The 16333-nt window shown below is 43.4% G+C and overlaps 1 protein-coding gene across 2 annotated transcripts in view; it reads right to left on the bottom strand.

Annotated features, from left to right (window-relative positions):
* The window catches only part of LOC119028042 (BMP/retinoic acid-inducible neural-specific protein 3-like), a 52968-nt gene extending 40573 nt beyond the window's left edge, over positions 1-12395 (bottom strand). The window contains exons 1-2 of one of the 2 annotated variants that reach the window (XM_037113534.1): positions 11361-12395; positions 10759-11069 (exon numbers count right to left, since the gene is read on the bottom strand). In XM_037113534.1, coding sequence (XP_036969429.1) covers positions 10759-11012 — 254 coding nt within the window. In that variant the 5' untranslated portion in view covers positions 11013-11069; positions 11361-12395. The remainder of the gene's footprint in view (positions 1-10758; positions 11070-11360) is intronic. The other variant, XM_037113535.1, reaches the window with a different exon arrangement.
* Between the last annotated feature and the right edge of the window lie 3938 nt (positions 12396-16333).

Raw genomic sequence — 16333 nt, 5'->3', positions numbered from 1 at the left:
GGAACCGAGTGTAATGATGTAGTTAATAGCTGCTGGTTGCAAACGCTTCAGGAATTTGCCACCAACAGTTTTTTCCAACATCAAACAAACATCAGACCGTTAATTTGTGTAAATCCTATTAAACCTGCTGAGAGGTCCTATAAACAAGACAACACACTGTTTCCTGCTCATTTTGCTTTGCATGCCTTTGAACTGTATACTTGAGTAACACTTAGTAGCATCAAGCACCTGATTACCACCTAAGACTGAAACCGTTGCCACAAACAGTAAAACCGCTGCACAGGATTAGACTGAATTGCACCGGGGAGGCAAAATGGCACAGAGGAAAGCAGCTCAGTCCTACCTTTAGGGGCTGAAGTGGATTCCACCTCACTAGACATCTTATTCAGTATATTGATACTCTAACTACATGGATGTATCCACCCTCTTCCCCCATGACACCGTGTGCAAATTACGGATGCAACGCCTGGCATATCTTGTCACGGAAACTAAACCGGCATTTTCCATGAAAGCCAGACATGCACGTTTGTTCGAGCCTGACATCAAGCTAGAATTGGCTTATGATGTGGGAACACAGCCACTAATTCCATACTACTAACACTATTGTTATTGCTTGGCCCATTTAATGTGTTGCTGATATGTTATTATGTAATATGATAGTTAGTTATTATGATACCTGATACACTAGAAGTGAAAGTATTCCCCATAATATATTCCCCAGTAACATCCCCAGGAAACCTGTAGACAGTATGTATGGAGAATTTGTTGCGTCATGGGGGTTCTCAAGGTTTTGATGACTGAGTACCAGTTTAGGGAGCCAGCTTATTGTCATGGGATCTATGGTTAGTCTAATAATGGCATCTGACATTAAATTCCTTGAGTGCTGAACTAAGCTGTTATGTCAGATCGCTTTATCCGCTCCCTGAGGTCCGACGAAATAAGAGTCGATCCATTTTTGCATGCAATTTAATGCAATGGCTGTGTATTGCATGAAATGCAGGCTGGGATGATTCAAGTCTAATAAATACATTTCATGTCAAGTGTAATACACTTTCAGAAACTCTGCTTGGGGCTGGGAAAATAATCAAATAATGCAATAGTCCAAATAACTTAATACTGTGGGGGTGACTATTGATGCTAATATCAACAGAATGAGATTTGATTAAAAAAAAAAAAAAAAAAATCATTAGTAATGTGGATATAGAGCTAGAACAGTTTGGTCACTGTACGGTCAAGCCTCAAACCTAAAAAATAGACTAAAGTTGCGACATTGTGGTATTGTTATGATAACAATATATTGCCAGCATGGATAAAATCAACATTTTAAGGTTCTTAAATAATACTGAACAGATGGACTAAAGAGAACTAAAGAGGGAACAAAACTAAAGTCGCTCATTGTTGCTCATTATTCAGGATTTTTCCTTGGCTGCCTGGCAACAAGTCTCCCAGCTCCCCACCAGCTCCCCACCAGGAAATAGTCCATATATCCCCTAATAAAATATTGGGAGATATGAAAAAAAGAGCTAATATAACACATTCTTAGTGAGCTGTAGTAGTGCTTAGAGAGAAAATCTTTTTTATTTATTTATTTATTTTTTTTTACATTTGGACAGCGTAATGCTAGCTATTTCCCCCTGCTTCCAATGTTTATTCTAAGTGAAGCTAAATATTCACTGGCTGAGGCTATATATTTAAAGTAGACAGGCAACATGATGCAAACTATAGTCAGACACTTAATAAGTGTGGGAGCCACAGTAATGCTGGGCATATTTATGGACAGTGTACACCCCCCGTGCTGATGTGTTTATTACTTGTTTTTATTTTGTCCATTCATACACTGACATATTGTCATTTGCAATTGCACAATGATCTTTTAATAGGTGTATTGATGGTTATAATAATTAATGCACTCAGGCACTTTGGGCAGCAGGGGTCCTTTGTATGTGACTCAGGTGGGCCTGCATGTTGCTCAGTCCATGTTATTAGCCTGCATGCCATGTAGCCACGTTGTGCTGATGTGCCTGTCTTTCTGTATTTCCAGCCTGAAAGACCAGTAAATGGATTTATTTCAACATATGCACACCTTGAGGTTCCTTTGTGTGTCCAAGTGTGCTACACAAGCCCTGTCCCCCGGCCTGACTTCCTCCACTAGGTCGAACTGGATTAAAAATGCTACTTGTGCTTCTGCCAGATACAAAACAACAACAAAAACGACCAACTGTTGTCATTTTCTGGTGAGGCTGATCTCTGATAATGAAATGAAGCTAAACTAAAATAAAATAAAACGGACCCTGTGTCTTTGATAATAATCAACCAAGCTATTGCAGTAGGTCAGGCAGAGCTCTGAAGTAGCACTTGAATCAGCTGATCGGCATCCGCTGATTCATTCATGCTTTACCATCACTGGCAACTGTACACTGGGCCTTTATGACCTGACCTGACTGACTCCCTCCCACTCATTACTCTGCTGAAACACTCACACTCAGGCTTTTTTGTCGTGGGAGCCCCCTCCACCACCCCAACCTCCTTCTTAGATGATGTGCTTTTGATATTATTGACTTAAAATGTTATTGTTATGTGTGTGTGTGTGCGTGTGTGTGCATGTTGAGAGGAATCATCCTCGTTGCTCAGATACTTTGAGACGTCGCTCAAAGAGCTCAAATCAGTATGGTGTAACTATTTGCTACAAATGGTCACTTCCTGTAAATCACTCTGACTGAGCTGTTTACTTGCTTCTATCCCCCAACCAAACGCATTTTTTTTTATTCCTTGACACCCTTTATAGAACAAAGTGGCTATCTCTTACTGTTATCTTGTGCCTTTCAGCAAAGATTTAACATTTACATTCCTTTTTTGGAAGAAAGAGGGGAACAACAACATGCAATTTTGCCACCTTACTTTGCCTGCTAAGGTCATTCAGACTCTGGGCAATTTTGTGAAACTGTGAAATACCACTCAGCTTGAAAGAAAGCAGCTAAAATGTTGTAGGAGGGCGAGTTTTGTTAAAAAAAAAAAATAAAAAAAAAAAAAAAAAAAAAGCAATTGCATTATTGATTTGCAGCTCCCGTGAATATCACTACACCTCCGATAACAGAAAGCAAGGGCGAATCAAAGAGAGAGCGTGATTTGCAGGGGGGGGTGAGCTGACATGAAGACTACTGATCCCTTTTGTACTGCAATTTGTCATAACACCGTTGACAAGAGACTGCTCCGCACACAAAACAAGGAAAGCCCCGAATCATATTGTGTATATAATGAGCCGTGCACATACTGTTAATACACGCTGTGCATACACACTCAACCTCGAATACACACAAACAAAAAGAGCAGAAGACAGAAAGAGCCACCAGTGACGCTAAATCCCGCTCCCTATGACACAGTCGCTCACAGTTACAGCGCTCCATATTTTATTGCACACTCAATTGTTTAACACATTTTATTTTTGTTCTCACTCCCATCAGTTATGAGAACATTTTGCAGTGTCATCATCAGTGAACAACGCAGGCCCCCGTCAGGTGAAGGGTGAACCGGGTTGTCAACAGGCTGAACCAAACCATCAAAAGGTCAGCACAACCGAGTCCCTCGGATGAAATGTTGGCACGTTCTGTTTTTTTTTTTTTTTTTTTTGCAAAGCACGAATGAACAATTGTACAAAATGTTTCACATAATATTGCATCCACATGACATGCATATGCACTGAATTCCAAGATGGAGGGGACGGTCGTTTCCTGGCAGCTGGTGCGGGAAGGCTTCCACAAGTCCACTGTTTAAAACCCGGTAACATTCGAGCACAAAACCACTGGATATCTTTACAGGATACATCAGGACTGTACTTCAGCTGTACTAGTGGGATCAAAAAAAAAAAAAAAAACAAGTTTCGACTAAATGTCAACACATTTGAAGCCGTTTTTTGAGGATAACTCAGGACACCCAATGTGTAATGGTCTTGTGAGGTTTAGTGAGGTTTAAGAACAACGTAAAATTAAAGCTTGGACCTAAAGATACAAAACATGTAAAGTTTTCACACATCCTATTTGCTTATTATACAGGAAGTGCATGCTAACAACAATAATGGAACATGCTGGAACCAGAATTAGCAAAATGTAATGTAATTTACGATACAGGTTGTATAATAGCCCACTTCTAACATTTGCTTTCATTTTCTCTTCAGATAAGTGTGGTAAAAAAAAACTGCATTCATTCAGTCTTGCAGTTACATGTAATCATAACACCCTGTCTCCATCTTTATGACTTCATGAAGACGGTAAAAGCGCAACAAAGGCACGATACTGCTCTTATTTTGACATTGTGAATTCTGACCATTAGGTATACAAGCAGCAGGGATGTTTTCTTACTTTCAGGCCCCTTCTCCATTGTAAGATGCTACTCATATAATCAAATCTTTCACCCAATTATAAACTGACCTTTGCAGGACAAAAAAATAGCCACAGAAACTGGTACGCCGCCCTTGCCCAATGCTCCGCACATAACATAGTCAAACACTCATGTAGAGTCTTTCTTTCTTGAACGCTGCTTCCATGGACCTCTGGCCCTGATAACTCCCCCATCTCACACTTGTCAGAAGCCATAAGCTCCGCGCTGGATGAAGTCCTCGTCACTGCCATCGCTGCTGGTGATCAAGAGGAGGAGGCTGCTCTGCCTCTGTCCTGGAGACACATTCACCCTCTGTCGGAAGTCTCCAGCAGCAACTCTCTCATTGAACCGGCGGCCCAGGCATTCATGCATGAGAGAAAACTGTAGTTCGATGAAAACTGTATCTTGGCCTGCACTTCTACTCTCTCTGGGTCTGTTCTGCCTCGCGTTTCCAGATAAATCTCTACCCTAATAATTTCCAGACACAAATATATTGATTATAAACAAACAAGGCCGTTGCAGTGAGGATTCACAGCCTCTACCTGCGGCTGCATTGTGTGCAACAAGGTCAGATTTGTTTTGGCTGCCAGGAAAGTGGAGAAGCAGAGAGGAAGTGCCGGAATATATTCCGGATTTAAAGAAACAGCACCAACAGTAAATGAAGCGTGAAATGAGCCGACTGTATCCAGTGGTCTAAATGTTTATCGTAATTATGCTGAGGGAGAAAAGTCAAATCGTTTTATTTATTAGCCTTTTTTTTCCCGTGCCCAGACATCCAACTGTCCTCAAATTGCTCCGGTTGTTTCTGACTCCATGATGACGAACATCTCACAGTCCTGCCATGTAACAGACCCCTCAGAAAGGACTTGTTGGTGTCTTGGTGATACATCCATGTTACACTTAAGCCGGAGACCAACAGCTAATTTCCCATGTTCAATCTCAACATGAACCATTAAAGCGATCTTCCCAAATATTCCTCCAAATGAGACGACATAACAAGTCGTCTGTCACTGCCTTCCATCCAAAGTGTTTTATTGATCTGACATCCCTCACCGCAGGATAAATTGTTTGTCTGTGCCTTCCAAAACCATTACAGAATGATTAATATGAAAGTTTGCTCTGTTTTGGCACCGACGCTACTCAAGTTAAGATTATGAAAAAAAATCACAGTGGTGGTTTTGATCTTTAGAACGGGGATAAAGTGTCACACTTTGTTAACCCAACTGCCAATCCTGAGCTCCTTGATGAGAGGTTTTGTGGTGCTGTAGCAACAAAGAGACAACTGTCAATATTCACAAAAATGTATTATTAGGGTTAAATAAAAAGCCACTCTAGGCATTGGAACAAAGGACCAATTATTTTTTGGGGCAGTTTCATCCCAGCAACTAAATTCCCTTAATAAGACCAGATAGTAACAGTCTAACATAAATATTTTAATGGAACTAATTTATGTGAAATACATGTCAATTGCGAAGTGTAATGGCTGTAGAATACAATAACATCATCTGCATATAGACAGAGATACAGTCACATTGGTAACGCTGTTGCTGTGACAGTGGCGCCAGCAGTACTTCCGAAGGCAAACATGAGGAGGGCGAATTTGAAAAGTTTCCACTGTTTCCGCTTCAGACTCATCGTCATAGAAGTGTGCAGAAATATGGTTTCATGTACACCAACGTTCAGTTCACAGTCAAGAGTACTGAGGCCTGACAAATGTGTTGTATCCCATTCCTTTCCCATCCCTATCCTTGGCGTTTTTGTATAAAATTTAGCCTTTACCAGCAGTGAACACCTTGAGATTTTAGCATGTTTTATCATTATCTTCTGTACACCTACTGTATTTTCTAGAGATTTTCTACAGAGTTCCAGACCGATGCTGATTTTTGGGGCCGGTGCTAGCACTGATTCTAGGGACTAATAGAATTCCAACATTGGTAGGTCTGTAATATTCTAACATGCATATCATATAAAGAATATAAACATAAACACACATCATTTAGCACTTCATTTTAGAAATGACATCAGTACAGTCAAACAGTGCCCACTGGGACTTACTGGGAATGAATTATTAACTACATTACCTCGAGCAATTATGCATTATGTTCAGCAAAAAGAAAGTTAAGTCAAATCAGATCACACATACATTGATACCAATATATCTGTGACAGGCTGTTAATTTAAAGTGACTGATATATTGGTAGGGCTCGGTGTAGTATTGTCTCTCACAGCAGTGCATTATGATATTATCCCTCGTCTCTTCTCTCACCGCTTCATGAACATGATGCAGCTGTTTGCCATGTATTCCATCGATTCCAGCCCATTTTATAATCTCTTTCAAATGCGCCGCCCCATCTAAAGCATTCAAAACACAATGGAGGAGCCATAAAGACGAGGCAGATAATACACAATGGGCTCTCCCTCCTCCGTTTCTAAATGACAAAATTACAGCACAGGTATCGTGGCGCCGTGCCTCCGCATTCCATTGGCTTAACAAACATGTTTGCATATAATTGAAACACTAATCACTTCATAATTACAAGCGACAACTCCTTACATTGAATGAAGTCAATGTAAAAGCCCGTGGGCTGACAGGAGAGAAGAGAGGAGAAAGCACGGGAGATGAGGCGTGTCATAAAACTTATGGCCCATGAAGAAGAAGAAAGGAGGAGCTGACATTTTGACTAATATGCTACTGTGGATACGGCTCGGCTCCACACAAGGAATCATGGAGCAAGAGCTTTTCTCACGTTCATCGAATTGATTTCACAACTCCACAAGCCTCTAAATTATTAACCATGTTTTGTTCATTTCATAGTATACACCGGCAGCGACTGCACACAAATACCCGACGTGAATTCATGCTATGCGTGTGAACAAAAGGATTAAACAAAGAAATGCTGGTAATTGATTTGATTATGCCTTTTGTTCACATATAACCAGGCGTACGTGTGACAAAAGTAAAGATGCATCAAGCTGGCTGCTGTCAGTCTAAAATTAAATGCCACGCTGATGATATATGTGACCCTCGCCCAGAGATGAGAGGGAATCACATAATGAATAGGTGTTTTAAAACTGTCATTACTCCAAACATAACAGGCGCATTTTATTTTTCACTGCAATCACATTGAAAGTAATATTGTTAAGTGCCATGATGCCTGATTTCACTGCTTTTCAATCCAATGAATCCATTAACTCGTTGCTCCCACTCCTGCGTTTGATCGGACCTTGAGATGAGGAAACCTCTTTCAGTCAGAGGATTTGCAGTTTGAGAGTACATTTACATTAGAGCACGCTGGTGTGACGGGGAGCTTTAATTCCCCCGGCTTTTTAATGTCCCTCTCATGCGGTCTAGACAGACGGTGAAAGGTTGTTAGTCTAAAAATTATAAACTTTATAACTTCTCCCCTGAATAATGCCCCATTCAATTTTTTATATTTCTGAATTCATTATAATCAAATGGCTACAAGCTGTTCTGGTGCACTGAGCGGCCAGCAGGGGGGGGTAAAGCTCTGGTTCCTTTCTGTAGTCAAACTCCTCCGGTCCTCCCCCTCATCTCCGACTCCCTCGCCGACTCCCTCTTCCCCTGCCCCCTGACGGGAAAGGCCAACCGAGCTCTGGAGAATATTTATGAGCGAGGGAGAGCAATTGGTTTGAGATCATTTGACGAGGGAGGGAGAGAAGAAAAGAAGCGGGGGGGGCTGGATGGCGAGGAGGAGGGAGGGAAAAGGGAGAAAATGTGAGATGCAGGTGGAGACAGAGGCAAAGAGAGAGGTTGGATTTGAATGTATTTATTTAAACTTCTTTCAGCCTGCTGGTTAATCAAAAGTGATTACTAATCCCCCGTCTTCCTCTCCGTGGATGGGTGTACGTGAACTTACAGCGTGTGCCACTGCTTTCCCCATAGTCACAAGGACCAAATATCTACGTCCAAACAGAAGACGTTTTGGCTGCTTCCTCGGTATCCGTTTGGCACTTAGAATTTCAACACATAGCGGTGACGATTCGAGAGGCAATAACGAGCCTTTTACCAAGCCATAAAGGAGCGCATTGTGTCTGCAAGAGGCAGAACAGTGTCGTTGATCAATACCAACGACTCAAAGATTACTTTGCCTGGCTTTCAAAATTCATGAGTCTCTTTTGGAAGGGAAGAAAAAAAAAAAAAAAACTGTGCAGCCCATTGCATTTTGAAGGCACTTCTGATCTCTTCAGTTCTCCACTAACTGGCATCCTCAACTGCTCAGCGATGGATGACAGTGCTCCGAGTGCAAGATATTTAAAGCCTAAAAAGGCTTGTTTTTCAAGGCGGGGGAAAGCGAATGACAATGCAGAGACATTATTCCATTTCTTAACAGGCTGAAATTCGACTTTCTCTCTCGAGTTTTTGTCGGATTTTTGGCTCTAATTAGTCCGCTTACTCGTATTCTTCAGAGTAAAACGGAAAAGGCCACTGGAGCTCAAGGGGAAAGCGGGGTTATGGTCTTGTCAAGTTTGCATTTCTGGTTATTTGCTGACAGAGGTCAACAGAAGTCATGCTGTAGGTTACAGAATGCCCCCAAAAAAAAGGTTCAACGCCACAGTTTTAGTGATGACAAGCCAGACAATGTCCGCGCGAGTTTTAGTAAAACTGCCAATCTTGTGTATGCAAATGACTGCGAGGTTTCCATGCCAAGGTTGGAAACAATACGGAAGACGGGGCGGTATAGAGACATCCCGAGCGGCAGAGAGAAGAGGCCGGCAGAGAGGCAGCGAGGGAGGGAAGTGATGGATGTGGGGAAGCCAACAGCGCTACATTCCCTATCTTTGCCTGGCATTGTCACCCCTGTCAGCTGCTAAATGCCAGTGTCAGTCAAAGCTCTGTTCAGCTGGCACCGGCCCCTCTACTGCGGGGCTGTGGACGACTCTGACAGCATCGCTCTCATCAGCGAGTATCAAAACACTTACCTGGCTCGACACACACAATACAGTGCAGACACTCAGGCGTGCACGCGCGATCACGGACGAGCCGACGGCATCCTGTAGGGAAGCTCATTGTTGTCGGTGACGGCTGAAAACAGGAGGTCAGCCATTCATGGAAAGAGCGAATGACGGGGAAATGCATTTTGAAAAGGTTTCATAAAATCACACACACTTTCCTAACCTCGAGAGAGCCGCGACGCCTTGAAGTTACCACAGCAATTTGTAAAGTAAACACATATAAGATCATATATCCACTGGATGAGACACACACACACACACACACAATGTCAGCCCTACAGTTATGCAATGTGTTTGGGTCCCACTGCCTAGAACAGATACCGAACCACCGCCTAGAGGAACTTAATTGGCATGAGTGCAAGTGCTGAGTTTATATGTTGTCCTCAAGACAATAGAACACAGAGGGAAACACCAGCGCAAACACACACGCACACACACAAACACATCTTCAGACACACAAATTGGCAAAAGCCTGCAAGGTGCACTTGAGTGTTACAGCTGTCGCACTATGGTCTGCCTGTGTAGACCAGATCTTTCTTCTCTGTAGGGCGGGTGAACTGTAAATCGCCAAGAAGCCAGAATTCTGAATTGTTAGTTTAAAGAAATTAATAATAAAACGATACTAGGAAGCAGCATACAAGCGCACGTGTTGTGTACTCTTTCATGCCACGTATCTGACTGACAACGAGCAGACATGTATGTAACATCCTGTGAGTTCAGACGTGGGAGTTTGTGTATGGAAACATTCAGTTTTCCCTGTAGTTCCACTCACGTCTGCCAAAGGGAAAAAAAAAAAAAAAAAAAAAAGTGAAGAAAAATGTCCTCCTGTAGCAAGCCTCCAAACAATACCCTGCTGCTTCTAAGCACACACCCACTATACTTCACACCGCACACTTCTGAAGCCATCCTGTCTTCCCACTGTCACACATCAACTGGCTCAGTCAGATATCTGTTACGTCCCGCTGCTCTGCCCAAACCCTCCTGCGGTATCTCCACTTTGAGTTTCCACTGATATGCAACATTCTGACGGTTTGTATCGTCCTCAAACCATATGTCTCCGCGGCCCACAGAAAGAGGGAATCAGGCAGTCGCACCCAAAGAAGCTTGCATCTATACAGAAAGCATGCCGGGCTTTCATTTGCATGCAAAACTCTGCTAAGTAATCGTCTCAATGCTTCTTCCCACAGTGTGCCACCTACTAAATCTGCATCTTTTATAGTCTAAAGAAAAGTACTGTGTGATATGTGCCTTTAATTTGCTTAAGATCCTGAAAAACATCCCTCTTTTTCCCCCTGAGCAAAGCCACAAGAATAAGAGGCTAAATTATGTCCAATTCCAATTTTTTTCATTTCACAAGCAGCGACCATGCAGACACTGATCCCTGGCCCTCCTGTCCGCCGCCTCTCTCACCTGTATATCTTGTACTTGGTGGTGAATCCTTGTTGGTAGCGCTCCGTGAAATCGACAAACTCCTGCGAGTGGTGAAAAGGACCCTTGTCCGACAGGAGCCAGCCCAGGGGCCCAGTAGAGCCGCTGAAGCCAGCTCCGGCGGGGTCCGCCGCCCAGGCCCCCTCTGACACCCAGCTCTGGAGCAGGCTTAGTATTAACCACTTCCATAGAAACATGAGGGCCGTCAGTCTAATGGAGATGCACGGGCCACTCATGCTGCTTCCCCCGGCCCCGGTGACTCTTCATTCTCCCTGCACTCTGGATGAGTCCTGCTGGAAGGAGGAAGGAGAGGGAGAGCAGATGAAGCAGAGTAATCACAGAGAACAGTGAGGTGGATATTTTGGTTTGGGGCATGAGGGGGATAAAAAAAAAATGACCTGAGAGAGATGCCTTTGTCAGTAATTATGGCAAAGGGCCACTCATTTTAGAGGTCAGAATATCTACAGTGCATTTCACGTAGATAACAGAGCAAAGCTGAAAAGAATTCATTTCAAATTGAATCTGATGTTGGGAGAGCTCTAAAAGCATTAAAAAAAAAATCAGGCGTCCCGTTTGCTCTTTACCTTATTGTGCAAGTACTGTGGTCCGTGACTGGTCGGAATTAGTCTCCGCAAAATCCCCTGGTAGGACCGTGAAGTTGGGTTCGGCTCGGTGCACAGACGGGGCGGCATCGGAGAGGGACTTTGGGGAGGGTGATCGCCACAAATGCAAACAGACGCACAATTAGGGGCAGCGCGACTTGAACGGAACAGAAGATGACATCCGACCTCCTCAGAGCGCGCTCCTCTCCTCTGTCTCACAGAGGCATATTTCCAGCGGAGAGCCCTCGGACGACGCGCAGAGAGATACTGTAGGTCCAATCCAACGGAATGAGCCGCAGCGGACCCGATGCTTCAAGAGCGCACAGGGTCAAACCATCCAGGTGGACTTATTTTTTTTATTTATTTTTTTAAACACACCGGGGTGAGACAACGTCGGTGATCGTGCGGGGACCAAATGACCACCCACAGTGTGAGAAGCGTCGATAACTGCTGTCCTCTTAACTCATTTCTGCTCTTTATTGGAGAGACGCGCTCGGGGGCGCACGCAGGGCGCACGGAGAGCTGCCGACGCTGCTGTCGGTGCCTGGACCTCCAGCGCACGGAATGTGTGAATGGCATCCGCGTCTCTCTCTCTCCCTCCCCCTGTACCACCACCGCCGCAATTTAATTTATTCCAGCGGCGAGCACACTCCCGGTTGGCTGAGACGTAACTGGAGGAAGTGAGAGTAGGAGGTGTTCAGAGGGAGGAGGAGAAGGGCGGTGTGTGGAGGGGGGGCGCAGGTTGGCTGAGGAATGGTCAGAGGATGCTGAGGATGTGCTGGAGTCAGATGCTTCATTTTAGAGGAATAAAAAAAGGAAAAGGCAAGAAAAAAACAGTAATGAAGATTAAAAGCGGGATGGAGGGAAAGTTGACACAATAAAAAAGAAGGATGAAAAGAAGGAGAATAATTCGACCGAGACTATAAGTCTTAACTTCTTTCTAAAGTGTGTAATTCTGCTAAAAGTCTCAGTTTCCTTCAGGAAATAAGGCACAGAAACTGCGCACTATTCATCCTTGGTTCAAATGATATTTGGGGGAGGAAAAAAAAAAAAAGTTGAGTTATTTAAAGAGCCAGATGAAACGTCATCACAACGGAATTAGGTTTAAGAAATTAACAGTCCAGGACTCAGCTACAGGTGGAGTCAATCTACTAAATGTAGATTGCCATAATGGATATTATCTTAGTGCAAATGAATCCTCCCCCCAAAAAAGTTTTAATTATTTGAATAATGACTTTAATGATGGTTGCGGTGGTGATGACGGCGATCATGAGCAGGAGGGGAGGGTGCAGCCAGCCCCCTGCAGTTATTCTCGTTATCTTCTGCGCCCTCATCCTCCCTCTTCCTTTCTTCCCGCGGAATAATCATCACTTCCACCATCAGCAAACTTAATTAGATCTGCTCTATCCCCCGCTCTATCCGCGCGCCTGTGCGTCCGGACACCGAGCGGCGGATCAGAGAGGCAGCGCGCAGGCGAGCGGAGGGGAGGGCTGTGCGCTGCCTTTCAGCTTTTTTTTTTTTTTTTTTTTTTTTTTTTCTGTAGACGTTCAAAGGGAGGTTTTTAACACAGGGATTGGATTAGAGAAATGAACACCATTGAGTCGTGAGATTCGCTGGTTCCCAAACTCAAAAGAGAAGCTGAAATCCCGTGGCACAGCGACTTGCAGATTCCGGAGTGAAAGAATGAGTTGATTTGTCGCGGTTTCATCATGATGTCTTGGGATTGGGTGGCTGTGACCCTGCCTCGCAGCTATGACGGCCTGTGAAGGACGACTACCTAATAAGAGCAGACATTCTTTGGTCTGTGGTCTTGTTTTTTTGTTTTGTTTTTTTTGGATGGAGATGTTTCTCCTTGCTTGTTAAAGTGCATCGCTGACCATTTAAAGTTTGTTTGCAAGCACAGGTCAAACTTTTTTTTTTTTCTCTCTCTTTTTTTTTTTTTTTGTTAAAGCTCCGAATAAAATATATGTGTAGTGGCGATTGTGTCACAGCTCATTACTCTCGTGGTTTCACATTTGCATTTTAGGCAGTTTTTAGAACAATGTTTTCAGGTTTTCAGAGCCGGCGATCTCAAAGGAGCGGAACGGAGGCGAGTCCCTGCAGCTTTTTTTTTTTTTTCGTTGTGTGTAGGGGAGCAGATGTGGTAACATGCATTCGTGCTTGTTTATGTCTTTTTTTTTTTAGGAGACACGGGCAAGGCGATGCCACTGAGTGCTGATTGATGGAACACGAGGATCTCCATGCAATACCAGATGAAAACCAACATCCCACCATGAAAAAAAAAAAAAAAAAAAAAAATCAAAGAGAATGTCACAGCAAAGGGCTCATTATAGCTCCAGAAAGGTGAAGGAAAATGTGTAGCCCACTCCGGCAGAGCAGTGACCTACAACGAGGAGTCATCCATTTGCTCTTTTGAGTCCGCAGTAACCCGAGATTGCAAAAGCGGAACCTTGGCAACTGCTTTATAAGCAAGACATCTTCCTGTGGAAATGTGTAAACCCTGAAGAACTAGAAATTTGGCAGTATTTCCACAATGTATAAAAAGAATGTTTTTCATTCATTCTTTCTGCCAGCACCAGTCCATTTTCCTCCCATGCTGTCTTGTCAAGGGGTTATTTTCGGCTTCCTGTTTTTGTTCTGCAGCCCTGACTGGTGCAGGTTAAATGCACGCAAGCTTAAACCTGCAGTAGCCGACGCTTTGGCCACTTGGGGGCAGCGGAAACAATTTGGGAATGCCAGTAACAAATGTTGTTATAATGAACATAGTCACAGTCCAGCATCTACCCAGTGGATACAGTCCAGTATTGACTCTGGTCTCCACACTAACAACTGCTAAAGGAAAAGGCCGGCCCTTTCGTCATTAAATTCACCTTCTGCTGTTTTGTGCCGAGCAGATTGTGCGGTGAGTTTTAGTTGACAACAGCTGTGAACGCAGTGAGAGTGAATCGAAACTGTAGAGTTGCGGCCAGACAGCTAAACAATCAGCTGATACTATACAAAGTGGTAAAGAGCCGCAGGTGTAGATGATGATTCTCTGTCTATACGTACGCGTGGCCACTTTCGCACAATGTCATTTTTCAATTGATGCTGTTATTATAACAAATACAGCTCTAGCTGGCATGAATAACCGTCAACATTATGGACATCCAACATAATATCAAACATGCAATTCTACTGTATACGCCGCTCCAAGAGACTGATGTGTCTCCTGTGGTGGCAAATATTGAAACACGTTATTACTCAACTTTGCAGTTCCCGTCATCTGGACTGAGCTTTGTATTGTCTTTCACCGCCTTTGGTTTGTACCATATTTCTCTCACATAATGTAGCGTAGGTTTATGTACGATTTTGAAGCCATTTCTACAGAATACAATTCATGGTGGTTAAAATTCTGCGAGGATAACATGGATATATTCAAAATTTGTTTGTGTCATACGCAGCATACAATACTTGACGTGAAGTTCATGATCCATGTCTGTGATTTAGTTTTATGTCAGGAGCTAAAGGGGGCTGTGGTGGAGTGACTGCAGTCCGAGACTGTGTTCCACCATCCACAAGTGTGAAAACACTGTGTGGATTATTGGAAGGAGGGCTTGGATCAATTTCCAGGCGAAACCAGACACTTTAAGGCAAAACACAATCTTTTCCTAACCCTTACCGGCAGGTTTTTGTGCATAAACCTAACCAAACCATAAGCACATGATGGGCAAAACATTGAATTGAAAACTGAATCCAAGGAGACATAGTTGCAACGTAAATAAATGAAAAGGTTCCACATATCAGTTGTTTGCAGAAATCTACATACCCAACATTTAGCGGGTTGCAACTTGGAAGTACTCGAGTATTTCCACTTTTAGCTACTTTACATTCAACTTCACAGGAAATATTTGACTTGTGTTTTCTCCCACAAGGTGAATAGTTATTATTACTTTGTAAGTTATAGTTTCGCATACAAATATACATTTGTAATCAAGGGTATAGATTAAACCATCCAAAAGTTGATTAGCAGATAGCAGACATTTGTTTTACTGTGAGCAGCTACATCAGTTACTGATAATCGACTACTGTTACTTCGCAAGCAGAACTCATTGTAATAGGTGGTCGTTTAGCTTGGATGTAAATGAATGTAGATATTTGTTCCACCATCCGAAACTTCACATAAAATACACTGTTAGATAAATGTAGCCTTCATCATCCAACCTCAGCATCAAAGGCTCGTCGGTAACCCACCATTTTCTTTCTTCTTTTTTTTTGTTTCCATTTCAGAGCTGTGATATTTATCCCAGCATGCATTAGGGCAGCAAGCAAGAAAACACCCTGAACAGGTCATCGGCCCATCGCAGGGCCAACGCAGATAAAGAGACATAAACATTCACATTCGCACATGCCAATAGTTCAGATTTTTTTTTTCCATCTACCTAACTTGAATTTTCTCAAAAGAAGCATTCAAAGACAGGGCATGGGGCTCCAAGCAGACAGAACAAAGACGCGGAGTCAGACTAGCTTTCTTCTTATTTAAAAGCAACGCCGCCCACCACTGAGCCGCCGTGCTGTCCGGCGATCATTATCCACAGCAAAATAATAACAACCTGCAAATGGTCTTGTGTCGACAAACAGCTGGTGCACAGACCTCGGGCTGAGGTCTCTTCCCTGCGTGTGTGTAACCTGAGCGGCGGAGAGGACCGAGGCAGTTGCATTTACTCAGCACAGAGACAGATAGTCATTAGGGGAGGTAAACATTCACTTAAGCCTGAGCGTGCTCATTGATGCCACTCAAGGGTCTTTGTGAGGAGTGATCAGGGAAAAGAGTGACGCTGAGGTTTTAATTAGCCTGAAAACCTGAAAGCCTTTGTCAGAGGTTTGTCACAGCACTGTTGGCTTTACATGCTGTCTCCCCGTGAGGTGCCGGATGGAAAAAAAAAAAATAAAAAAAAATCACGCGTTTGCTTGACATT

This window comes from Acanthopagrus latus, chromosome 11, assembly GCF_904848185.1.
Source record: "Acanthopagrus latus isolate v.2019 chromosome 11, fAcaLat1.1, whole genome shotgun sequence".
Lineage (NCBI taxonomy): Eukaryota > Metazoa > Chordata > Actinopteri > Spariformes > Sparidae > Acanthopagrus > Acanthopagrus latus.
The sequence above is the reverse complement of the archived record's forward strand: the minus strand, read 5'-3'. Positions and strand labels throughout refer to the sequence as shown.